The 27592-nt window shown below is 40.1% G+C and overlaps 1 protein-coding gene across 2 annotated transcripts in view; it reads right to left on the bottom strand.

The window, feature by feature from the left end:
* The window catches only part of CD2AP (CD2 associated protein), a 153423-nt gene that overhangs the window by 31156 nt on the left and 94675 nt on the right, over positions 1–27592 (bottom strand). For both annotated transcript variants that reach the window (XR_012638733.1, XM_074947494.1), the window contains exons 7-11: positions 22585–22693; positions 12938–13032; positions 9008–9112; positions 2357–2393; positions 1759–1821 (exon numbers count right to left, since the gene is read on the bottom strand). Coding sequence is in view for 1 of the 2 variants with exons in the window: in XM_074947494.1 (XP_074803595.1) it covers positions 1759–1821; positions 2357–2393; positions 9008–9112; positions 12938–13032; positions 22585–22693 (409 nt within the window). In the remaining variant the exon portion in view is untranslated. The remainder of the gene's footprint in view (positions 1–1758; positions 1822–2356; positions 2394–9007; positions 9113–12937; positions 13033–22584; positions 22694–27592) is intronic.

Here is a 27592-nt window from a genome sequence, read left to right as displayed (position 1 = left end):
CCGGACTCTGCCCCCGAACCCCTCCTGCAGCCGAACCCCGTGTCCTGAGACCCCTGTCGCACCTCTCCTGCACTCCGACCCCCTGCCGCACCCCTCCTGTACCCCTACCCCCTGCCCTGAGCCCCCTGCTGCACCCCGCACCCCTCCTGCACCCCAACTCCCTGCCCTGAGCCGCCTGCTGCACTCTGCATCCTGACCCCCTGCTGCACGCTGCACCCCGCACCCCTCACGCGCCCTCTGGGAGGGGGTGGAGTTGGGGTGGGGATTTCAGGGAAGGGGTTGGAAAGGGGGCAGGGAAGGGGTGGGAAGAGGCGGGATGGGGCAGGGCCTCACGGAAGGGGTGGAGTGGGGGCAGGACTGGGGCAGCGGGGAGGGTGGGGGGTGGTGGTCAGTGGCGCGGTCCTCAGGCCAATGTATTAGTCCTCATGTGGCCCTCATGGTCATTTGAGTTTGAGACCCTTGACTTGAAAAAATGAATACTTGGTCTTGATTCTGTTTAAGTTTATTTTAGCAGCCAAATGGACCAAATTCAGCCCTGGTGTCAGTCTACTGACTTCAATTAGTTGGAGAAGGAAGAAGGTGGTCCAATGAAAAGAAACAATGTGTTCTCTAATAATATTCAGACACAAGATGGCTCCCTAAACACACACATGCACATGGATTACTCCCAAGAATATATGTAGTTTACATAGCAGGTTATTAAAAATTTGTGCAGAAAGGCCAAAACTCAAACGGAGCTGGCTTACTCTTAATCATACATTTGAAAATGCTGTCCTGAACACATTCTATGGCCAATGTTCATTGGCTGTATTACAAAGTATCTTTATAGAATATGGCCGAACTGTTATAACAATAGCATTTTTTCTTTCGAGTCCTATGAAGCGAATAAACTCAGAGAAAGAAATGGCCATGTGTCAGAAGTTTCTCTTTATCATAATAAAAGCAAATTCTGTACAGACCGTTAGTTCCTTGTTCAATTTTTCCAAATACAAAAGGGAGCATTTTAGAAACATTACATTTGATTCAGACCATTAACCACTTTTTTTTTTTTTTTTTTTTAAAAGAGATAGTTCTGAGGCTTTCAAATCTTGAAATGTAGTGTGAGTAAATTAGCAAACTTCTCTACAGTTAGTGAAAATGGAAATACTGAAAGATAAAATCTGGACGAAGACTGAATGGTTTAGGTGTTTACAGGATAGGAGATTTTCACTTCTAAAAAGTCTAGAATCACAGTATCTCCTCTACAGATTAATAACATTAGTACAACGTTGTAGATACACTTTTGGCGTTTTTTCCAAACAAAAACTTTCAGTTGAAGCCATTCACATGTTTGGTGAAACATTCTCTGTAAGAGCAGGAACTGACATTTACAAAATATTTATTTAATAAATATCCATTGTTATCCAGAATTACATCACCACATTTATTACAAAATTGCATTTAAGCAAATTATTAAAACCGCAACTAGGTCATCATAAACTGTCAAATTGACTGCAATTTCCAGATTAAGAAAATGACTCTGCAAAAGCAATTAAGTGTTATCATAATGTACAACATGTAGATTTAAATGTAGACATACACTAAACTAAAAACCTTAACATACTTGAATAGTTTTAGAAAAAATTATGATAGCATACAACAATAAGTAATAACTTTTCCATATGGGTATTTTATTTACTTAAAACAAAATAACTAAATATTGTGTAGTTCTTTTATATGATCTCAATTTAATTTCAATGTGAAGAAAACTGGTCTCACCTTTTTCTTCAGGTCTAGAAGAAAGAAACTTCTTCTCTCCTATTGGAAGTTCAGGCTTAGGAGCTGAGTATAAAAACAAAACAGGACACATTTCTCAAGCAACTGTAATTATCCTAGTCATTTACTAAAAATATAACCTACGATTATTTGTATTTATACTGTTCCTTCTTAGCCAAGGATCATAATGTACTGTATAACCATTCATTTAAACTCAAAGATGTGAGGAAGTATTAAAATATTTCTAAACTAAGATTCAGAACTAGGTTCTGTTAGATGTGTCAAACAAAATACATAGTAGGATACATAGTGTCACCGGCATGAATTTGGGGTTGCTGTACAGTACTGCTCAGAAATGCAAAGCTACTTTTGAGTTTAGAAAGTCATCTTAAACACTTGCCATACCACATCACAGTGAATGTGGAGCATAACACGTCTGTACGCAGTACACTAAAATTAGAAAACCTTGCCTTCATGACTGAATAAAATGAGTTGTTTCTAAACTCTCATTGCATTTATGAAGCTTCTAGAGCAGTGACTTTTGTTGGTTTTTATGCTCAAAGTTTGTCAGTACATTTATCGGCATGAATCTTTTACATACCTGGACTTTTAACAGGAGGTGGTGGCTTCTTTGGCTTCTGCAAAGAGGATAAAGAGTCAATATATTTTATAGAAAAAAGATAGGCATCCACTTATCAGCTTACAAGCAGACTCATAGCACTTTTCATCAGTAGACCTCAAAGTACTTTACAAACAAGTTCAGTATCATCCCCATTTTACAGATGGGGAAACTGAGGCACAGAGCAATGAACTACCTTATCCAAGGTCACCGAGCAGGTCTCCTGAGTCCCATTCCATTGCTCAAGAAATTACAGAAAATCCTTCTTGCACAAAGAAAAGGAGTACTTGTGGCACCTTAGAGACTAACCAATTTATTTGAGCATAAGCTTTCGTGAACTACAGCTCACTTCATCCGATGAAGTGAGCTGTAGCTCACGAAAGCTTATGCTCAAATAAATTGGTTAGTCTCTAAGGTGCCACAAGTACTCCTTTCCTTTTTGCGAATACAGACTAACACAGCTATTACTCTGAAACCTTCTTGCACAGACAGCCAAAAATTCAAAACAAATTAAATTATGCATTTTATAGTGCCAAAGCAATTTACTCACTCATTTTAACAACTATAACTGTAGGGCAATACTAATAAACCTACATTGTATCAGGCAATATTAAAAGAATCAGATGAAATCTGGCCAAAGATTTACAAAAATGATGTTTTTTAAAAAAATAAGATCAAAGAAATATTTTAATTATTTTTTGAGTTCCAATGAAAGGGGTTTTTTTTAGGTGGGGAAAGCGAATAAATATTCCCTGAAGTGTTTGCACCCTAAACATCGCAGCCTGGGAACTCGAAAAACCAAACCTAAAATGACACATCTGCTTATGCACAAGCAGAGAAAAAGGTGCAGATTAAATACTGAAAAAGAATGTTTAAAAGGTTTCCTGTTTAAATATACTGCAGTATCACATATCACAGCTGAAGATTCTTGTTTTTAAAATGGGTGATTTTTAACCTGGATATTTTCCAACAAATTTTAGACTATGAAATACTGAAGTCTTAGGTTTGTTCGTGTTCTAGCACTCTTTTAAAATATAATGTTGGCCCTTTTGGACCTGAGCAGCTAGTCAAAATTTGGGGTGCTGTGGATGTTCCAGTTGGGATAGAAATTGGTGATCAACAAAACCGTAACAAAGAAATATCTGTTTACGAAGTCCTGCTTCTCCAAAGGCAGGAGGAACCAAAGTAATGGTTTCAGTTTCTTAGCTTACAGCGCCAAGCCTTGTTAGAAACATATCTCAAACGTTCTCACTAGCTTTCCCCATGGCCACACTAGGCTCAGAGGCTACCGACTGGCTAGCTTGCTTTTTGTCTCTGCTTCTCTGTTCTGCATGTTTGCTTCTTCCCCCTCTATTCTCTCCTGCCGCTGCCTGCTCACACACTACTCAGCAAAAGCCCTCTGCCCACTAAGGCTCGGTCTATACTACAGAGTTGGATGTAAGTGTCTACACTACAATGTTGCTCCCACCAATGTAAGTTGCACACTTCCCTGATCTAATAACTCCACCTCTGCAAGAGGCGTAGTACTTAGGTCGATGTAATTAGGTTGGCACAGTGTCAGTGTAGACACCATGTTGACTGCCCTGGCTGTTGGCCCCAGGGCTCTGGCTATAGACAGATTTCCCTCCACTTTGCATGAAGATTTCCCCTGGACTTTAATTGTGAGAGAGTGTCATTAAAATATTATAAAAGCTTTTAGGAAATTCCTAGAGTGAGACTTTATATGCCAAGTAAAACTTCTGAGTACGGCAGCTCCTATTAGCAGAAATAGGTGTTTATCGAACAAATGATGTGCATGAAGGCTTTTTTAAAAAAATTAACCATGCATGAAAATTCATATTAATCTCTTTTTTTGGTCACAGAAAACAGTGCAGTAAAATTAATGAATGAAACCAGACTCCATTTTCAACCCAGAAAGAAATGCTCAATCCTATCAGAGTTCTATTTGGAATAAACAGAAAATCAACATTATTTACCTCTGAGGCTGGGCGGCACCAGACATATCAGATTCAAACGTCAACACCGACTTGCAATTCAAGTGAATCAGTTTGGGGTTTTTTAGGTCAGCCCACAATGAACAGAAGATTACAGTTGCCATCCACTGCCTTTACCTGAAAGCTGCTCCATGCCGGTGAATTCCTGTACTAAGTCACATTGAAGACGATGGGGTTTGCATTCAGTAGCTTGAAGGATTTGGGGACTCTCTCTACAATAACCTGCTTAAAGACCCAGAATGATTCACTTCTCCAACCCTGAATGTAGCATTCCTTTCTTCCTGTACATCACAGCTCTACCTGGCAACCTCCATATGCACACAACACAGTATACTTGGATCAATATAAATATTTCCATTTTCCACATTGATATCAATAATTTAAAAATATAATCTTAAATATTGAGTAGTTTCGCTGCAATGAGTTAATATTGAAAGTTTTTTATGTTAAAGATTTTGTGCAATAGTGAAGACTTACACTATTTATACCACTTGCCAAGTGGAGAGCCTATTAGAAAAGGAGGAGGGTGGATTTGATTCCATGCATTTTAGTGTTCATCAGATAGTAACTGCCTGACCAACAACAGATTCATCATCCAAGCAATGAAATGTAGCAAAAGTCCAGAGTTATAGTTAAACTTAGCATTGAGGATAATGTTATTAGAAATGCTATTTTAAAATGTTGCTAACCACAATCACCACAGTGTAGTCATTCCCTGTTATTTTTATTGCTAATTTTTGTTTGCCTTTTCTTTAGAAACCTGAGTGGTGGCTTTCTGGAATAATGCACATTCCTATGAATTAACACAGCCAACTTCCTTAACATTTTTTGAAGTCACTATAAGACACATAATATTTTCCTGGCTATACTGATGTACAGTAACTCCTCACTTAAAGTCGTCCCGATTAACGTTGTTACATTGCTGATCAGAGAACATGCTCGTTTAAAGTTGCGCAATGCTCCCTTATAACCGTGTTTGGCAGCTGCCTGCTTTGTCCACTGCTTGCAGGAAGAGCAGCCGGTTGGGACTAGCTGGTGGGGGCTGGGAACCAGGGTGGACCGGCAGCCCCCCATCAGCTCCCCTAAGTTCCCTGTGCAGCAGCTGCCCAGCAGGCTGTCAATTGCTGGGCAGTTCAGCTGTCCCTCCCCCCACTGCCGTGTGCTGCTCCTGCCCTCTGCCTTGGAGCTGCTCCTGGGAGCCTCCTGCTTGTTGTGCGGGTAGGGGGACGGGGGAGAGAAAGAAGAGGGGTGCTAATGTCAGGGTGTCCCCCTCCCCCCTCTCCTGCATCTCATTTCCACAGAGCAGGGGCCGACACGATAGGGCTCAGGACAGAGGGAGCTTGCTGGCAGCAGCTGCCGTCTCAACTTGCTGATCTACTTAAAAAGGCAATGTACTCGGAGTGGGGTCAGAGTACTTACAGGAGCAATGCGTGTCTCTCTCACATACACGGTATGTGTTTCCGTCTCTCTCTGCATGCTGTCTCCCCTCCCTCCATTTGTGCTGCCGTGTAGAGTGTGAGGCTACATTAACAACAATGTGTTAACCCTTGGGGGCTCAGCCGATTGCTAGTTCATCATTTAGCAGTAAGGCATACCAAACAACTGATGGCCTTCCATGGTGTTCATGACCTTAAATACTTGTGAAATATATTGTGCCTCAATCCTTGGCAGAAGTTTGGTTACAATGTACATATTAAATCCATTTAGATCTTCTTATAAATAAGTTTCTCCAGCCCCTCAATTATTGTTATATTTAATTCCCTCCAGTCGAAGGCCTCTGTGTATTCATCCCCACAAAAGTCACGATGGCTTTTTTGATGCCATATTGCATTGGAAGTTCTTCTCTAATTTGCTGTCCAGTTAGCAATAAAAGGGGTGGTTTTTCGGTTATACTTTTTTTCCAACATATTTCCGCCTCCCAGATATCTGTACTTCAGGTTATTTTCTGACAGATCTTTTAGTTTGAGTTTTTCCAGGTGAATTTCATTCCAAAGTGAATCAATATTTCTAAACTCTCTAGGTTCTTTTCTGCACCCTCTTATAGACTTGGCCTTCGCAACATCCTCTGGCAAGGAGTTCCACAGGTTGACAGTGCGTTGTGTGAAAAAATACTTCCTTTTGCTTGCTTTAAACCTGCTGCCTAATTTCATTTGATGACCCTCTAGTTCTAGTGTTATGAGAAAGAGTAAATAACACTTCCTTATTTACTTGCTCCACAACTGTCATGATTTCGTAGACGTTTATCATATCCACCCTTAGTCATCTCTTATCCAAGCTGAAAAGTCCCAGTCTTATTAATCTCTCCTCATATGGCAGTCGTTCCATACCCTTACTCATTTTTGTTGCCCTTTTCTGAACCCTTTCCAATTCCAAAATATTTTTTTAAAAGGAGTGACCAGATCTGGACACAGTATTCAAGATGTGGGCATACCATGGATTTATATAGAGGCAATACGATATTTTCTGTCTTATTATCTACTCCTTTCTTAAAGATTCCCAACATTTTGTTCACTTTTTGACTGCCGCTGCACATTGAGTGGATGTTTTCAGAGAACTATCCACAATGACTCCAAGATCTCTTTCTTGAGTACTAACAGCCAATTTAGACCCCATCATTTTGTATGTATAGTTGGGATTATGTTTTCCAATGTGAATTACTTTGCATTTATCAACACTGAATTTCATCTGCCATTTTGTTGCCCAGTCACCCAGTTTAGAGAGATCCTTTTGCAGCTCTTTGCAATCTGCCTGGGACTTAACTATCTTGGGTAGCTTTGTATCATCTGCAAATTTTGCTACCTCACTGTTTACCCCTTTTTCCAGATCATTTATGAATATATTGACTAGGACTCGTCCCAGTACAGACCCCAGGGGGACACCGCTATTTACCTCTCTCCATTCTGAAAACTGACCATTTATTCTTACCCTATCTTTTAACCAGTTATCAATCCATGAGAGGACCTTCCCTCTTATCCCATGACAGCTTACTTCGCTTAAGAGTCTTTGGTGAGGGACCTTGTCAAAGGCTCTCTCAAAATTTAAGTACACTATATCCACTGGACCCCCCTTGTCCACATACATGTTGACCCTCACAAAGAATTTTAGTAGATTGGCGACGCATGATTTCCCTTTACAAAAAACCATGTTGACTCTTCCCCAACAAATTATGTTCATTTATGTGTGTGACAATTTTGTTCTTTACTATGGTTTCAACCAGTTTGCCCGGTACTGAAGTCAGGCTTACCAGCCTCTAATTGCCAGGATCACCTCTGGAGTCCTTTTTAAAAATTGGCACCACATTAGCTATCCTCCAGTCATTTGGTACAGAACATGATTTAAATGATAGGTTACAGACTACAGTTAAAACAACAAGGACTCCTTGTGGCACCTTAGAGACTAACAAATTTATTTGGGCATAAGCTTTCGTGGGCTAAAACCCACTTCATCAGATGCATGGAGTGAAAATACAGTAAGAAGAATATATATTATAGCACATGAAAAGATGGGAGTTGCCTTACTAAGTGAGGGGTCAGTGCTAACGAGTCAATTCAATTAAGGTGGAAGTAGCCTATTCTCAATAGTTGACAAGGGGTGAATACCAAGGGAGGGAAAATTACTTTTGTAGTGCTAACTAGGCCAATGCAATCAAGGTGGCCCATTTATAACAGTTGACAAGAAGGTGAGTATCAGCTGAGGGAAAATTATTGTTGCTGATAGGTTTATCATCCCTTAGGGTATACAGCAGAAGAAAGGTGTAATATAATCACCTTTTAAAGCAGCAGAAAGTGAACTTCCAACTGGGATTTTTGAAGTCAGTGATCTGTGTATATTTGCACAAGTCTAATTTATGCTCAGAGATGCATAATGTGTATATGCAGATCTGATATCTCTACACTCACATAACCATGGTAATGTACAAACACATGCACCTAACTTAGAAAAGCTAGTCCTTCATTTATAATGTAATGGTCTAGACCTTAACCCATAACTGCACAGACACCTAGCTAACCCTGACAACTTTAAAATAATTAAATGGGTTGGGGAAAATTAATTATAAACACAACAGTGACAGAGGCAAGAAAAGATGAAATTTCATCTTGAAACATTTTGAAACAAATTGAAATGAAGTATTTCAATTAGATATTCTCATTTATTTTTGACTTTCCCATTTTGACTTACATTTCAAAATTATCTAAAAAAAGTTTCAATAAGGTTGTTTTGAATTTAAAAAATTTGGAATTTCTGTTCCATGAAAATTTCCAAGTCTCAGTTTTTTTGGCCTAACTCAGGACAAATGTCAATTTGTCAGAATTTCCCACAGGACAAAAATTCCATTTTTTAAAAACCAGCTCTATTTTTTTAAATATATAAAATTCAATTTCTGCTTTGATAGTACTAACAAATTTAAAATGAATCAAAAAATTGGCATAACAACATTGTTATGTGGTATAATGCATTAAGATTTAGTTGGGGACTGGTCCTGCTTTGAGCAGGGGGTTGTACTAGATGACCTCCTGAGGTCCCTTCCAACCCTGATATTCGATGATTCTAAGTATTTTTTTATATATATCTGCATTTCTGGCAAAGGATCTGTGGCTTTTCTTTAGATTGTAAGAAAAGAAAAAACACTAAAACTTACTGGAAAGTCCTTATCAGACTCTTGTATTTGAACAGCAAAGTTGTCTGGGAAGATTCCTTCTTTACCGTTAAGCTCTCCTTTCCACCATCCTTGTTCTCCAGGATCCTAAAACAACAAATGGTACTATTTATTTGAACAACATTATTTAATATTTACTCATTTTATGGAGCAAGTAGAGCTCCAGAAAAAAAGCATGCACAAGTATTCATTATATAGTACAAAAACCCATCTCCTTTTACCAGTGTTGTAAAATCTCACCTCAACTGAAAAAAATGCAGTGTTTTTCAAGAGGAAGCCTTATTAAAAAGTTCAATTATATTTGGGAAGGAGCTGCGAGTAGCTCAGGGTTTGATAGAATCAGATATCCTTACTATCCAACTTGGTTTTTTATTATTTGTTTTAAAACAAGGATTAAAACTGTTAAGAATATCTATTTGAAAGGGATCTGTGAATGGAAGTGGAATAAAGAAATGTAGATATAAAAGAAACCTCCTAATGCATTGCACAACCTTAGCCACTGCCTTGGAAGACAAATTATTTCTCTTACATTCATAGATCTCTTCCAAATATCTATCTATCTCTCTTTATATATATCTATATCTTGTTTGCATGATTTAATTTTATGAGAACTACTGGACTGAGAAAGGCAAGAGAGAAAAGTAATATGATCTGCATGGGAGGGGACAAGTTAAAAATACAGTAGAAAGAGCCAGAGAAAGGTATTTCTGTTTCAGAGTTCAGTGTAACAGCACATATTTCTGGAGGATTGAGGGTTTAATATGTTCAACCCTTTTTACAGGGTATTGCAACCCCTTAACGCACAGAATCAAGTTGCTTAAAATTATTTTAGTAATTCAATTTAAGGTTTTTCTTCCAACATTAATAGCTATCACCACTTTATACAGGTTGAATAAACTATGATTGAAATATGCTACTTTTGACAGAAACAACTGGTTCATTCTATCGACAGAAGATTAGGTCCTAGCATGCATATCCAATTCAGAACAGCTGGTGAATCTCAGAACAAAAAATTCATAAACACACTGAGCTAAATGAAGGAAGCACCAATGCAAGAAACTAAAACCAAACTGACACCCTGCCAGTTTATAGACTCAAATTGGTTTATCATTTCTCCCATTAAGTCCCTTTGCAAACTTGACATTATCCTCTGGAGTTTACTAATTTTGTTAATGCCAGGAACCCAGCAATTATGAGCTTTAGTACAGAAAGGCCCCAGTCTTCCAATTGGATCTGAGTGTATACAAGTGCCCTTATATATCTCATTCCATGGTCAGAGTCGAAGGGAGACAGTTTATATTTAATACTGGATATAGGGAAACTTGGGGGGGGGGAGGTGGAGACATCAGTTCCAAGCAACAATGGGAGGCTAAAATGAGTACAAATTTTAAAATCTTGTGAGGACTTGACTGTATCCTTATGCAAACCGAGATCTAACCTGATATGAAAGAACGCCGTCTTTACAAAACAAAATATAGTGCCACTGCTGTGTATTGTGCTTTGTAAGTAATATGCATCATCCTACAGGTTTTCAGTAGCATTCCACTTATGGAGAAAACCAATGAAGTATTTATCCGCACAAACAAACTTGCATAAACTCAGTTTTTCTATTTTGAAAACATGCAAAAACTACTTTAGAAGATGGCCACAGGCTCAGAAACTATGTTTGTCCCCGTTTCATTCGCTAATCTATAATTTTGCTTCCCCTTGTTTGAAAAGTGAACACAGGAAGACTGAAAAATAGAAAAGTTAATTACTCCAGCCCCTACCTATGTTAACCGCTATGACATTAAGTGCAGAAATTTAGATAAGATCAAAAACTGGGATTGAGTTAGTTACTGTGATAAGTATTTTTAAGAAATCTAGACTTTGCAAGCAGTGTGGTCCAGTGGATAGAGGTTGGACTGGGATTAAGGACACAGGACTAGGTTCTATTCCTGACTCCATTGCTGGACTGCTGTATGACCTTGGATAAATCACTCTGTCTACATGTCCTTCGGTCTCCTTCTGTAGTCTTGCCTACTTGGATAGTAAGCTCTTTGGGGCATGAATTGTCTTAATCATTTGGTGCTTATGAAAACCTACTGTGACAGGGTCGGGCCAGATGGCTATAGGAGAGTAATAGAAGGCAGATATATTAGCCACAGGTTAAGTAGGTCCCTTTTCCCTGGGTAAGGTAACAGAGAAGGTTCCAGAACAATCAGGAACCTTCTGGAGACAATTAAGACAGGTTGATTAGAACACCTGTAGCCAATCAAGAAGCTGCAAAAATCAATTAAGGCAGGCTAATCAGGGCACCTGGGTTTTAAAAAGGAGCAGTCTGGAGCTGGGAGCAAGAGGCACTAGGAGCGGAGAGTGAGAACGTGGACTGTTGGAGGACTGAGGTGTACAAGCATTATTAGACACCAGGAGGAATGTCCTATGGTGAGGATAAAGAAGGTTTGGGAGGAGGCCATGGGGAAGTAGCCCAGGGAGTTGCAGCTGTCGCACAGCTATTCCAGGAGGCACTCTAGACAGCTGCATTCCACAGGGCCCTGGGCTGGAACCCAGAGTAGAGGGCGGGCCCGGGTTCCCCCCAAATCCTCCCAACTCCTGGTCAGACACAGGAGGAGCTGACCTGGACTGTGAATTCAGAAAAACGGCCAAGCTGAGGGCTGCCGTGAAGCTCCAAGGCGAGCAAATCCGCCAATAAGCGCAAGACCCACCAAGGTAGAGCAGGAACTCTGTCACACTACCTAACTTCCAGGTCCTACTGTAATGCAAGCAAATAATGAAACAAGAAAATCATTGTAGCTATCATTAAAGACATATTGGAGTCTCTTGGAAAAAACTCAAAATCCTTTTAAAGAAGCTTAGCTTATGTATATTTATGCTCCTCACTGTAGACTACTATGAACATGAAAACTGGATTGTAGTTAATATCCTTCCAATTCCCCACCTAAATCAATCCTCTAATATCCCACTTAGTAAAATATGATTAATATATAAAGATTATGAACTATAGGTGACGAAAATTAAGCAGTAACCAATGATTTTCAGCCCTTTTTTTCCTTGTCTTTACAGCAGAACATTTATAAAATGGGTTAGGGATGCAACTGCTGCCTTTCAACACTGACTCTCTTATTAGCACAAATAAGTGAGTATTCAGATAAAGTTTATTCCTTCAAATAGCAAGACAGATTGTCCACCATAAAGCAGTTTTGTTAAGTACTATGATTCTGAGATCCCAAATGTTACAAAACATTTGGATTTTCATACTGACAATAATCCTTGCTTAAAATATATTTACAACATTAAATATTGTATGTCAAAATTTCAGTGCAAAATTCAACTGTTTATTTAAAAAGAGAACTCAACTCACTCCTACAACCCAGTCCACCACACCTGGAAATCTATGGGGGAAGTGACTGCCAAATGAAAAGCGGTCAAAACCAATAAAGAAAGGACTTATTTTCATACTGTTATGAGATTATGGCACAGCATATGGTTAACTTCTAGGACAAATTCGGATCTATTACCAAAATAAAATAATTTATATAAATAAATTTATATTTATGCTGAACAAAACCGATCTGGAAAGAATGAGATCTACTGCTGATAAGGCCAGGTCTACACTATAAATTTACATTGGTATAACTATGTTGCTCAGGGGTGTAAAAAAGTGTAAATCCCTGAGCAATGTAGTTATACCAACCTAACCCCAGGCGTAGACAGTGCTATGTTGGCGGGAGAGCTACCGCCTCTCGTGGAGGTGGATTAACTGCACCAATGAGAAAAGCTCTCTCGTTGGCATAGTAGCGTCTTCCCTGAAACACTGCAGCTGTGACGATGCAGCATTTTAAGTGTAGACCTGCCCTTTTATTCTATACTTCAACTACATTCATGAAAACGGAGTGATTAGTAAACCCTTACCTTACTTATTATCTGGATAATCTCGCCTTCTTTAAAACCAAGTTCATTTTCATTTGAACCTTCAAAGGCCAAAGAAGTCCTGCAATATTCCTTGGCTGAAACAAAGAAGCAAAATGGTTGCATTTGCACAGTGTTCTAATCTGTTGTATGAATGAAGGTACATAAATAAAAGCTCAAAATTATTGTCTTTTTTTTAGAAGGATAACTACTACTGTAATCATCTTTTGATCTTATATATATATATATATATCGACCAACTTCAGTATGCTTTACAATGTCCAGCAGAACACAACAAAAATAAGACAGTAGTATACTGTTTATTCAATTCTCCCACTTTAGACATCAGAATTGAAGCTCTGCAACTAGAGTTGAACATCTCCCTAGTTTTGTTTAACATGTACGTCTGGCAGAGATTTTCATTAGGGCTGTCAAGTGATTAAAAAAATTAATCGCAATTAATTGCACAAATAATCGCACTGTTAAACAATAATAGAACATTATATTTTTGGATGTTTTCCACATTTTCAAATATAATCGATTTCAATTACAACACAGAATACAAAGTGTATAGTGCTCATCTTATTTTTATTAAAAGTATTTGCACTTGTAAAAAAACAAAAAAAATAGTATTTTGCAATTCACCTAGCAAAAAAATAGTATTTTACAGTACACCAAGTACTGTACTGTAATCTCTTTATCATGAAAGTTGAATTAACAAATGTAAAAAAATGCACTCAAAAAAAAAAAGTGTAAAATGTTAGAGCCTGCAAATCCATTCAGCCCTACTTATTCAGCCAGTCACACAGGCCTGGTCTACACTACATCGAATTTAGCAGCGTTATCTCGATTTAACCCTGCACCCGTCCACACGATGAAGCCCTTTTTTTCGACTTCCAGGGCTCTTAAAATCGATTTCCTTACTTCACCCCCGACAAGGGGATTAGCGCTGAAATCGGCCATGCCGGCTCGAATTTGGGGTACTGTGGACGCAATTCGACAGTATTGGCCTCCGGGAGCTATCCCAGAGTGTGATCGCTCAGTTGTGATCGCTCTGGACAGCGCTCTAAATTCAGATGCACTGGCCAGTTATACAGGAAAAGGCCCGGGAACTTTTGAATCTCATTTCCTGTTTGGCCAGCGAGGCGAGCTCACCTGCACAGGTCACCATGCACAGCTCATCATCACAGGAGACAATGCAGTCCCAGAATCGCAAAAGAGCTCCAGCATGGACCGAACGGAAGGTACAGGATCTGATCACTGTATGGGGAGATGAATCTGTCCTGGCAGAACTCTGTTCGAAAAGACGAAATGCCAAAATATTTGAAAAAAAAATCTCCAATGGCATGAAGGACAGAGGCTATAATAGGGACCTGCAGTAGTGCCGCGTGAAAATTAAGAAGCTCAGGCAAGCCTACCAAAAAACCAGAGAGGCAAACGGCCGCTCTGGTTCAGAGCCCCAGACATGCCGCTTCTATGATGAGCTGCATGCCATTCTAGGGGGTGCAGCCACCACTACCCCAATCCTGTGCTTTGACTCTGTCCAAGGAGTGGCAGGGAACACGGAAGCGGGTTTTGGGGGCAAGGAAGATGATGAGGAGGAGGAGGTTGTAGATAGCTCACACCAACAGTAATTTTCTGGTCTGGAAAGTAAGTCCCTTGCTGCAGCTTTTGAAACAGACCAGAGTTCCTTAAGATGCGAGCGTCATGTACCTTTCCTGGCCATCCCACGTTGATGTTGGTGAAACTTCCCTTGTGATCCGTAAGTGCTTGCAGCACCAGTGGAAAGTACCCCTTGCGGTTTACGTACTCCCTGCCTTGGTGCTCCGGTGCCAAGACAGGGATATGGGTTCCGTCTACCGCCCCACCACAGTTAGGGAATCCCATTGCAGCAAAGCCATCCATTATGACCTGCACATTTCCCAGAGTCACTACCCTTGATAGCAGCAGCTCAGTGATAGCGTTGGCTACTTGCACCACAGCAGCCCCCACAGTAGATTTGCCCACTCCAAACTGATTCCCGACTGACCGGTAGATGTCTGGCATTGCAAGCTTCCACAGGGCTATCGCCATTCGCTTCTCAAATGTGACGGTTGCTCTCATCTTGGTATTCTTGCATTTCAGGGCAGCGGAAAGCAAGTTAAAGTTCCATGAAAGTGCCCTTACGCTTGCGAAAGTTTTGCAGCCACTGGGAGTTGTCCCAGACCTGCAACACTATGCGGTCCCACCACTCTGTGGTTGTTTCCCGGGCCCAGAATTGGTGTTCCACACCATGAACTGGCCCAATTGACACCATGATGTACACATTGCAGGGGCCCGTACTTTGTGAGAAGTCTATGTCCATGTCCTCATCACTCATCACCATGCTGCAGTCACCACCTCCTCGCCTGGTTTCGCTTTTCTTGCAGGTTATAGTCCTGCATATCCAGCTGGATAACGCGCGCGGTGTTTATAGTGCTCATAATTGCCACGGTGATCTGAGCGGGCTCCATGTTCCCAGTGCTATGGCATCTGCACTGAAAAAAGGTGCGAAATGATTTTCTGCCATTGCTCTGACAGAGGGAGGGGTGACTGACAACATGGCTTACAGGGAATTAAAATCAACAAAGGGGGTGGCTTTGCATCAAGGAGAAACAGAATGGCCCCCTCAAGGATAAAACTCAAAACCCTGGGTTTAGCAGGCCATTGATTTCATGGAGGGAGGGAGGAGAAAATGAATACAAATCTGGTCTATTTCTTGTTTTGATCCACTTCATCTATCTTTATACATCTTGCTGGCAGCAGACTGTGCAGTACAACTTCTGGTCATCGTCATCTCCTGGGTGCTTGGCAGAAGATGGTGCGGTATGACTGCTGGTCATCGTCATCTCCTGGCTGCTCATTAAAAGACAGTGCAGTAGGACTGCCAGCAGGACTGAATCGCCATGAATCGCCAAAACTTAAAAGGGTAATGACCTGGCTGACTCACTCCCATGTTTGCCCAGGCGCCCCTGACCTCACGGAGGTCGGTTAAAAGAGCACCCTGGAGTACGTTGACGATGGCTACCAGTCATACTGCACTGTCTGCTGCCAAAAGCCAATGAGCGGCTGCTGTGTAGCAATGCAGTACCGCCTCTGCCAACACCTAGGAGACATACGGTGAGCGAAGCGGGCTCCATGCTTGCTGTGGTATGGCGTCTGCTCGGTTAACCTAGGAAAAAAGGCGCGAAATGATTGTCTGCCATTGCTTTCATGGAGGGAGGGAAGGGGAGCCTGACAATATGTACCCAGAACCACCTACGACAATGTTTTTGCCCCATCAGGCATTGGGATTTCTACCCAGAATTCAAATGGGCAGCGGAGACTGCAGGAACTGTGGGATAGCTACCCATAGTGCAACACTCCGGAAGTCGACGGCTGCCTCAGTACTGTGGATGCACTCCGCCAACTAAATACCGGATAACTGCACTAAGACCATTTGTGTGGGGACACACACAATCGACTGCATAAAAATGCTTTCTACAAAACCGACTTCTATAAATTTGACCTAATTTCGTAGTGTAGACATAGCCTCAGACAAACAAGTTTGTTTACATTTGCAGGAGATAATAGCTGCCCACTTCTTGTTTATGTCACCTGAAAGTGAGAAGAGGTGTTCTCACCGCACTGTTGAAGCAGGCATCGCAAGATATTTACGTGCCGTAAGAGTCATATGTCCTTTCATGCGTCAACCATCATTTCAGGGGACGTGTCCATACTGATGAAGGGTTCTGCTCGATAACAATCCAAAGCAGTGCGGACTGACGCATGTGCATTTTCATTATCTGAGTCAGATGCCACCAGCAGAAGGTTGTTGTTCTTCTTTGGTGGTTCGGGTTCTACAGTTTCCACATCGGCATGTTGCTCTTTTAAGACTTCTGAAAGCATGATCCACACCTCGTCCCTCCCAGATTTTGGAAGGTACTTCAGATTCTTAAACCTTGTGTTGAGTGCTGCAGCTATCTTTAGAAATCTCACATTGGTATCTTCTTTGCATTTTGTGAAATCTGCAGTGAAAGTGACCTTAAAACAAACAACATGGGCTGGGTCATCATGCGATACTGCTATGAAATATACAGCAGAACGCAGGCAAAACAGAGCAGGGGACGTACAATTCTCCCCCAAGGAGTTCAGTCACAAATTTAATTAATGCATTATTTTTTAATCAGCGTGGAAGCATGTCCTCTGGAATGGTGGCCAAAGCATGAAGGGGCATACGAATGTTTAGCATATCTGGCACGTAAATACCTTGCAATGTCGGCTACAAAAGTGCCATGCAAATTACCTGTTCTCACTTTCTGGTGACACACTAAATAAGAAGAGGGCAGTACTATCTCCTGTAAATGTAAACAAAACACGTTTGTCTTAGAGATTGGCTGAACAAGAAGAAAGAATAAGTGGACTTGTAGGCTCTGAAGTTGTACATTGTTTTGTTTTTGAGTGCAGTTAAGTAACAAAAAAAATCTACATTTGTAAGTTGCGCTTTCACAATAAAGAGACTGCACTTCAGTATTAGTATGAGGTGAATTAAAAATTATTATTTATCATTTTTACAATGCAAATATTTGTAATAAAAATTAAAAAGTGAGTACTGTACACTTCGTATTCTGTATTGTAATTGAAATCAGTATATTTGAAAATGTAGAAAAACCATCCATAATATTTAATAAATTTCAATTGATATTCTATTGTTTAACAGTGCAATTAAAACTGCGATTAATCACGATTAATGCGATTAATATTTTTAATCACAATAAATATTTTTGAATTGAGAGAGTTAACTGTGATTAATCGACAGCCCTAATTTTTATGTTACTTCCAACAGACTGTGCTCAAGCACACCAGGAACTGCAAGCTTTATGACAAAAATGCAAGCAATGTTAAATAATAATGCTTTTACCATTTTACTCTCCTCCCCATAGGTCAAAAATATTTAAATTTCCCTTGCATTTAACTTACTGCAGTTTTTGTGAATGGTAACCGATATGCCCTTACAGATGTGATAATGCTACCAATGTTAATCAGGGTTAGGGTCCTCTGTGTCTGATTAGTCAGTTATAAATGATTTCAACAATTATTGCTGGTCTCCAAGTCAATGCAGGATATCTTTTTATTCCATAGTCTGAATTCAAAACTAGTATATTCTTCATAGGGTCCAACCCTACAAACACTTACGCACACATTTAACTTGTAGCAGTCCTAGTAAAGTTCAACACATGCATAAGATTTGCAGGATTAGGGCCTTATACTTTAGTTACAAATTGTATAACTATGTAAAAACACTCGTGACAGTTTGGGAATATGTCATTTTATGAATTCCTTTTTGTTTTATGTCAAGCACTTATAATTGTAACCTTCAGTATGAATCAGAATTTCCATTCTGTCACTGGAATAGATACATATCGGAAATAAACAGTGGTATTAACCCTGTATTGTTCTACACTGGTAGAACAATGGGGTTGCTACCAGTACAGCCATTGACTTAGAGACTCTGCCCAGCAGAGCACCTGAGTGTTGGTACATGGAACTTCCCCAGTGAAGAAAGAGAAGAGAGATGGACAAAACCTGCTCTTAAAAGAGAGACTCTCACTAAGCAGAGGGAGCCGTTTTTCATCAGAAAGAGAAGACAGAACCCCTCCTGCCTCTTACCCCCATCCCACCCCACTCACACACCAAGAGGAGCGGGGACAGTGGGGAGGAGGGGAAGGCAGGAGAAATTTTGATTTATTCCAGGACTCTCAGGACTATTGAGGAATTTTGAGGGAGGGAACTGGGTTCAGGTGTTTCTTGCTTTGCCTAGATCTGTCACTCTCCAGTGCTACCCAAAATGTGTGTGTTTAAGAAGTTCCTTTGCAAAGTCTGTGTTATTTTCTTTAACTCTCATGTGGTCCCTAATGAGAAACTATAAACCAAAGTGCCCATGAAGGTGGAGTCTGGGGAAGAACGCATAGGTGACTGGAGAGGCTTGGGATGTCCTGTACTGGTCCCAGGGCCTATGGTATCTGGACTGCAGAGTTCCACATCCCAAAGAAGGGTGCCAGACAGATTCCGCACTCACGGAGCGTACGCTAGAATCCCAGAGTTAGAGATTGTGACTGCACTCAGCCGGCTTGAAAGCACACTGGATCCAAAAAGTTGGGTCCAATACAGCAGACCAGTAACCATTTACTAGGGTGGGAACACAGTCAGGGCTGAAACATCACCTTCTATGTAACCCAAGAACATCTTCATCTTGTCTTTTTACTACAGAATTACCAGAGCGCAAAAATCCAAGAAGGTGACTTATAGAAAAAAATCTCAACCACTTAACCTATTTAACAAGTTTACAACAGTATATTTAATGTACAAATAATTACTCAAGGATCTTGCTGTTTTAACTAGTCTTGTGCCTGGCAGTAAATAAAAGGTTATTTCTAATTAAACTGCAGTTTAAGATGGAAGATCATCCACAGATTCAGTACTTCAAGGAAGTTTATGAGTATACTACAGTGAAGCAGCAGTGGTCATAGCTGTTGTCCTCTGAAAGGTCTTAAATCTGATTACACTGAAAACTAACTGAAGTTGTGGTTTCTTTAGCAAAAAGATGTTTATTTACTTGTACTAATGACCAAAACAAACTTCCAGAAGCAGAAGAGAGACACTAAAATGAAGTCCTGATAATCAAAATGTTTTAAGAAGATGTGTATTTATTTTATTAACCAATTAACTAAACATTGGTGGTTTACTTCTATGCCCACCTTCTCAAAAGTAAGGATATTATTCTTAATATATTTTCGTAACAATAAACCTATGTAAATCGAGATATAGTTTTTAAAACAAATAAATAAGCTCTCCTCACAGGACATCAGATAGTCTTATTTTGTCATGTAAAAGTTAACCATCTGGTTTTCAGACAGCATTTAATCACCTGGGTAACTGAGCATCTCCACATGTTAGTCTCCACACCTTAGAGCAGGGGTGGGCAAACTTTTTGGCCCACGGGCCACACCTGGGTATTGAAATTGTATGGCGGGCCATGAATGCTCATGAAATTGGGGGTGGGGATGAGGGTTCTGGCGGGGAGCGGGCTCTGGGGTAGAGCCAGAAATGAGGAGTTCACGAAGGGGCTCCGGCTGGGGGTGAGGGCTCTGGGGTAGGGCTGGGGATGAGGCGTTGGGGATGCAGGACGGTGTTCCGGGCTGGAACACCTCCAAGGGGTTTGGAGGCTGGAAGGGGGAATCAGGGTTGTGGCAGGGGGTTAGGGTTGCAGGAGGGGGTCAGGGTTGCAGGCTCCGGACAGCACCTACCTCAAGCGGCTCCCAGCTGCATGCCCCCGACTCCGGCTCCTACATGGAGGTGCAGCCAAGTAGCTCTGTGTGCTGCCCTGTCCACAGGCACCACCCCTTCAGCTCCCATTGGTTGCAGTTCCCAGCCAATGTGAGCTTCGGGGCGACACATGGGGCAGAGGCAGCATGCAGAATCCCATGGCTGCCCTATGCGTAGGAGCTGGAGGCAGGACATGTCACTGTCTCTGGGAGCTGCACAGAGTGGGGCAAGCCCTGGACCCCACTCCCCAACTGGAGCTTGAGGGCTGGATTAAAACGTCTGGAGGGCCAGATGCAGCCCCCGGGCCATAGTTTGCCCACCTCTGCTTTAGAGAGAGACCATCATTTAACTACTTAATACAAATAAATCATATAAATCAACATAGCTGCTGAGGATCTGATTGAAATTTGCATGCTGTTAGCCAGAGGTCTTTTTCAGGCTACAGAAAAGGTTAAATAAAATGAAAATTAACATTCTCAGATATGGATCCTCCATGTTGTTGGATTAATTCTATCTTTAAAAAAACAAACATTAAAAAAACAAAACAAATTTTCTAGCCATTTTGATTGTGAAAATAGACTTCATGATGTAAACGGCTACACTGCTGGCCTGTTGAGTCTACAAGGCAGTGAGCTGTCTGTATCTCCCCCTTAACACTCTATTAGAAGGTTAGTTAACTTTTCATAGATTCTTAGATTCCAAGGCCAGAAAATACCATTGTGATCGTCTCGTATAACCTCCTGCATAACACAGGACAGAGAACTTCCCCAAAACAGTTCCTAGAGCAGATCTTTTAGAAAAATATCCAATCCTGATTTAAAAGTTATTAATGAAGGAAAATCCACCATGACCCTTGATAAGTTGCTCCAACAGTTAATTACTCTCACTGCTCAAAATTCCACCTTATTTCCAATCTGAATTTGTCTAGCTTCAACTGCTAGCCATTGGATAGTGCTATACCTTTCTCCGTTAGATTGAAGAGCCCATCATCAAATATTTGTTCCTCATGTATGTATTTGCAGACTATAATCAAGTCACCCCTTAACCTTCTTTTGTTAAGATAAATATATTGAGCTTCTTGAATCTGTCACTATAATTCAGCTTTCTAATCCTTTAATCATTCTCATGGCTCTTCTCTCAACCCTCTCCAATTTATCAACAGCCTACTTGAATTGTGGACACAGGACTCCAGCACCAAATATAAAAGGTAAAATAAATCCTCTACTCCTCCTCAAGATTCCGTTTATGCATCCCAGAACAGCATTAGCTCTTTTTTGTCTCAGTATTGCACTAGGAGTTCATGTTCACTTGATTATCCTCCACAATACCTAAATCTTTTTCAGAGTCACTGTTTCCCAGGATAGAATCCCCCATCATGCAAGTACTGTACGGCTTGCACTTGGGCTTTTACCATGAGACCTATGTTGAGGGGGGATGGGGGGGAGAAACACCACACCCTATACCAACATAGCTCTGCTGGTAAAACTGTAAGCATAGGCCAGACACAGTGGTTTATTTCAATGTACTTAATTCTGAAAATGATTCAGCTAAAGTAAATAGCCTGCCTCTTATTTTGATGTGTGTCTATGCACAAACGTGCACCAGTTTAACTAAACGTATTTAAAAATACATCTTTAAGCAAACCAATGCCAAGTTTGTGTGTGGACAAGACCCACAATAAAAGTCAAAAAACATATTCAGTTAAAACAATACAAAACCCTCTGTGGGTACTCCTCGATCAGATAAAACAGGCTACATTGGTACAGGCACAACCGCAATATTTATTGATGCAAGCTAAACCTACAGAAGCCAGGGTTACACCAATATAAGTGTCTACACAGGATTTTGCATCTTTAGTTAAATCAGGGCAACTGTGTGTGTAGACGAGGCCTTATATTTTTAGGGACAGTTCCTATGTTAATTGGATTCCATCTGTAATTATATGATCTGAAAACTTTGAATTTTAATACAAGCAGAAATGTGGGAAGTCAACCTCTGACTTCAGTTTCCACACATCTGTAAAGAGTGGGTAAACCTACCGTACTTAGTATTTGTAAGACACTTTGAAGCTGAAAAAGTATTTTGAGAGTTCTAAGTACATTTTTACTAAATAAAAATTTAAGGTCTTAAATAAGAACAAGTTATTTTACTATATACTTCCATAACTACATACATCTTCATAGAGAATAGATAACACTAGGATACTCAGTGTCCTGCCTCAGTGCAGGGGACTGGACTAGATGACCTATCGAGGCCCCTTTCAGTCCTACACTTCCACGACTCTTTGACTAGAAAATAAAACAGAGGCAAATATACATTAACCTTACCTTTTGGTTTGCTTTCTGTTTCTACTTTTGTAACATCTACTGCAGGTTCTGCTTTTGTTACACTAGGAAACTGGGTTAGTTTTGGTCCCGGCGGAAGGTTAGGTAGTGGCTAAACAAATGCAAGAGAAAAAAAGATACGCACAATTACGTATTAGAAAGGGAGAGTGCAAAATTAAAAGCATTTTATTTTGATTTGGCTATAAGACACCTTCTCATGATTTGACCATCTGAAATGGTGACAGCTCTCTTTTACAATTAGGTAATTAATTCCATATGTCAAGGGTGTCACTCATTCTTTGAGAGGGTCACATTACGTATTTAATTTAGTTAGATTCTATAATTACAATATTAAGGCCATTGATGCAGTAGGAGTGAGACAGCCAAGCAGCAACTTCATCTTTTTCCACCAACACCATCGTGGGTGGGATTCAGTCCCCAAGAGGGCTGAAGTGCTTAGCAGTTGCAGAAAGAGCAAACTACAGGACTCCACTGTTTATAGCAGCAGTTTAAGATGACAGCTGCTCGTCCTGCCTTCCGCTCACTCCTAATACACCGGACCCTTGCTAGAACGTGGGATTTGCGATCCATGTGCGGTATCGCATTAACGCGGGGACCGCATTAAAATGAATTCCAATAAAAGTAATTAAATTTGGGATCCATGGCCGCAACTGCGTCATATGCAAATTCGCGCTATATAGATGCGCGTTGTAGCGAGGGTCCGGTGTATCTGCCACAGCATACATCAAAGCGGATAAAAACATTAGCTGGATGTTTCTGTTAAAATGAACTCTGCAGACATTTAATTTGCCATCGACCTTGTGAGTTAATATCCCATTACAATAATGTACCAGATTTCTCCAATCCAAGACATTGTTTCAGGCTTACTGAGCCTGCAGACAGATTCAGACTGCTTAAGTCACTTTCAGACGTTTTCTTCACAATAGAACTAACCAGGAATTTTGATGAAACAGTTTGTCAGAAAATGCTGATCACTGAACCTGAAACTTTTCACAAAAACTTATCAGTTTTGGCAAAAGTGTTCAGGAAAAGTTTCTTAGGTGCAGGATGGAATTTTGAAACCATATAGAGAGAGATCCTCACCCTAGTGGGCACTCATCTGTAATGTGGGAAAATCCAGGCACAGCAGGGACTTGAACCTGAGTCTCCCACATCCCAGGCAAGTGCCCTAACCTCCAGGCTCTTGGGTATACTGGGATGGCTTCTTCTCCCTCCCCCACAAAAAAAAAACCAACAAAAGGTCTCAGTTTCAATTCAATGAGGAACAGGAAAAAAATTAAATCTCAATTTTTTGCAGAATGGGAAAACTTTTCTGACCAACTCTTCTTCCCAATCATATCAAACAGAAACTTAGGCCCTGATCCTATAACCGATATTCACCTGAGTAATCCTACTGAAACTTCTCACATCAGTAAGCACCACTCATGTGAGCAAGGGTCACTGGTCTTCCCCTTTCATTTATTAAAAACCAAATTTTGTAGAGCTTAAACAAGATCCAGATTAATACATACAAGCCAAAAACAGATCATATAACCACATGAGCATCCTTCACAAAAATGTAACAGTGCTATATAAAGGAATCACTCCACCTACCACTGAAATAAACCACCTCCAAGATGAAACTAGTTTAGCAGCGAACAGAAATAGTTTTAGAGGGGAAGTGTAGGAAATTATATCCAATTAAAAATGCACATGGAAGTAAGCAAAATATAAATACCCCCAAGTTGGAATTTAGCCAAGGCACGGGAGTTAACTAAAGCTCATCCTGTATCTTGCAACGCAGTGCACTGTCCAAAAGTACTTAGTGAATCTGAAACATATCACAGTGGTGTAAGTTTGGACTCTACCTTCCAATCCCAGTTTGCAAAGCCCTCACCTCATTCTAACATATCCTAAAAATGCCTTTTTCCCCCCCCAACTACCAACCATTACCGAATACCTTCCCATCACTCCACCAATACCATTAGACAGATTTCAGAGTAGCAGCCGTGTTAGTCTGTATCCGCAAAAAGAAAAAGGAGGACTTGTGGCACCTTAGAGATTAATTAACAAATTTATTTGAGCATAAGCTTTCGTGAGCTACAGCTCACTTCATCGGATGCATTCACTATATTTTCCACTGAATGCATCCGATGAAGTGAGCTGTAGCTCACAAAAGCTTATGCTCAAATAAATTTGTTAGTCTCCAAGGTGCCACAAGTCCTCCTTTTCTTTTTGCGAATACCATTAGAGATAGTGAGCCGCATTAGCAATTAAAAAAAAAAAAATACTGAAGTCTTCATTAAAGTTAACTCCCTGCTCTGGGTCAGCCAGTACTCATCTTTTCTGTGTCATACATTGCAATAGTTCTTTGGAGCAGAGACAATCTCCATAAATTCATCTCTTATAAAAAAGTGTCAAATTCTGGCTAGCACTTTATTATTATTTTTGGCAAAACACCAGGCATAAGCAGGTATGTTAAATACAACTGCAGCTTCAAATGGTTTATTTCACAGCCTTTAAATTGTTCAGACTCTTTTCTCAATTCACTTTCTTGCTTTTTCTTACTGAGAGAGAGAGATAGAGAGAGAGAGACTATAACAGTTTACAGGATAAGCCTATTAAGTGAACAAAAAGACAAGCTTGCTCCCATCACATATTTGGGTACTGCTATACGGTAAACCCACACAGTATAAAGTCTGATCATCCATTAGAATCTAAATCATACAAACATGTCTTTGATAGGATAACTGTACTCCATCACATCAGTCAGAAAGAAAACAGGTGAATCCCAGACACTTCTAAAGAACCAATTTTTCACTATAAGAAAGCGATCCGTTCCACTTAAATCAACCTCTGAAATTCCAACTATGATATTTACATTAATATTGTAATGGCTTACAATATTTCTTACTAAGAGAAAAGAGATCGGACAAAAATGCATTTAGTCAGCTTTAAAAAGTCTCCTTAAATACTTTTTAAAGTTAATTTATGTAGCATGTTTTAAACAGGTTTACAAATCCTTCCATGTAAATATCAGAGACAAAACAACCATTACAACAGTAAGCTTTTGTTTAGCAAATCAGATCTTTCTATTTAAACTTCTAATTTTGTGGTTGCTACTTTTGTCTTTATTTCACCCCATTGTGCTTAGATATTTCAAGGGTTTAAGAACCATACATGAATTCTTATATAAATTGTGCATTACTGTGCACAACAGTTCAGGATGGAGAGCTCTCATTTTATTGTTGACTCTCGGGTGGATTCAACCGGACATAACATTTTAACTGAGCTTTTCCAAATCTGAGTTAAAAACTGTCAAAATCTGTTTGCCTAGGACACTGTCCAAATGCTAAGCAGAGAGGTTTTCTTCAGCCTCTCAGCACTGATGAACAGTGGTGGAAGTCTCAATCATATCAAAATAAATTCAACACCAAAGTAACAATACAGATTCCCTTACCCCCTGCCAGCCTCCTACCAAACTGAACTGAGTTAGATGTAGCAAGATCAGGCACTTCCATGCATCTTCTCTCATAATACATGCGGGAAAAGGGGGCATAAGATGAAAATATAAAGGCAGCAGGAATGGCAAACTGATTAAAAAAACCTTGTTTTTTATTTACACAATACACAGGTAAAAAGAAAAGGAGTACTTGTGGCACATTAGAGACTCTGAAACTCTCAGTCACCAGGTCACATCGAAGCCAAGAACTCAACAGGATCCATAAAAAGGACTGGACATCTATATTTATAAATAAAATTACTACCCACAATCGCTAAGTACCACAAAATATTTCATGTATTTATCCTCACCCATGTCTTGTGTCACACCCATGTAAGATGGTGAAGTATCACCATTTTACAGGTGGGAAACTGTGGTACAGAAAGACTAAAGGACTTGCCCAAAGTCACACGAAGCCTGTGGCAGAGCAGAGAATTTAAAACCAGGTCTGCAGAGTTCCATGCTAGCACCCAAAGCACTGGACACTCCTTCCTCTACAATGAAGATGTAAAAAATTATTAATGATTTAAAATTTTGGCAGGGATATAAACACACACGATTCAGGGCATAAGACAGGATACTGGACTAGAGGGCTCACTAGCCTGATCAGGTAAGGCAATGGTTTTTTATGAACAATGTTAAGGCTGCAATACCTGAAACGTAATGAGATATAAAAAAAGTTTGAACAGTACAAAAATATGGTTGGAGAGCAAAAAACATTTTCCATTGTGCACTGTAACCAGATGTTTAGTCCAACATTAACTGCAGAGTTTTTCACTTTCAGTACACTACTGCCTATTACTATAACAATCAAACCAAATAAGATAGAAGACTCAATCCTGAGCGCTGGTTGTTTCAGAATCAATTTAGATTTTTAAAAATATAAATTACAGGATTCACGCATATCTGCACTTCTTGGTTGCATCAGAAGCAGAAGTACAAAAATCTCATGAGAAAAGACATTTTCATTATTTCTACTACTGAAATCAGGAAGTCTCACAAAAAAGCCTGTTCTTGTGAAAATACAAGATCAAACCGCTTCAAATAAAGTACAGATAAGCACTGAAACCCTTTACATTCACTGATGACTACTTTGGGCAGAGCCGTATCATTAGTGGGGTAAAGAGGGGGAGGTGTACACATAGAATACTAATCAGATAATCATCTGGTTTAGAAGGTACTGTTTTCTTTTTCCTCTCTTCTATTGCCTTGTGACAATCTAGCGATCATTTTGAATGGATGGTATCCATCACTTTTGTACTGTGTCTTTTGACGCTTACTTGAAATATATATTAGTTTTCAAAAAGCACAGGACTGGCGTGCATTCCCTCTTTTAGTTCTGCTATACACTGATATTCCATCTGCTTTTCTGTATCTCAGTTTCCCGCTTCGTGAAATAGGGTTGTTAAACCTCTTCATGGAAGTGTTGAGAGATCTAATGCATTTATATCTGTAAGATCCTAGGACAGAAGGTGCTCTAATTACCAGGGTTTTTTTTTTTTTTTAAAT

Source organism: Natator depressus, chromosome 3, assembly GCF_965152275.1.
Source record: "Natator depressus isolate rNatDep1 chromosome 3, rNatDep2.hap1, whole genome shotgun sequence".
NCBI classification, from domain to species: domain Eukaryota; kingdom Metazoa; phylum Chordata; order Testudines; family Cheloniidae; genus Natator; species Natator depressus.
The sequence above is the reverse complement of the archived record's forward strand: the minus strand, read 5'-3'. Positions and strand labels throughout refer to the sequence as shown.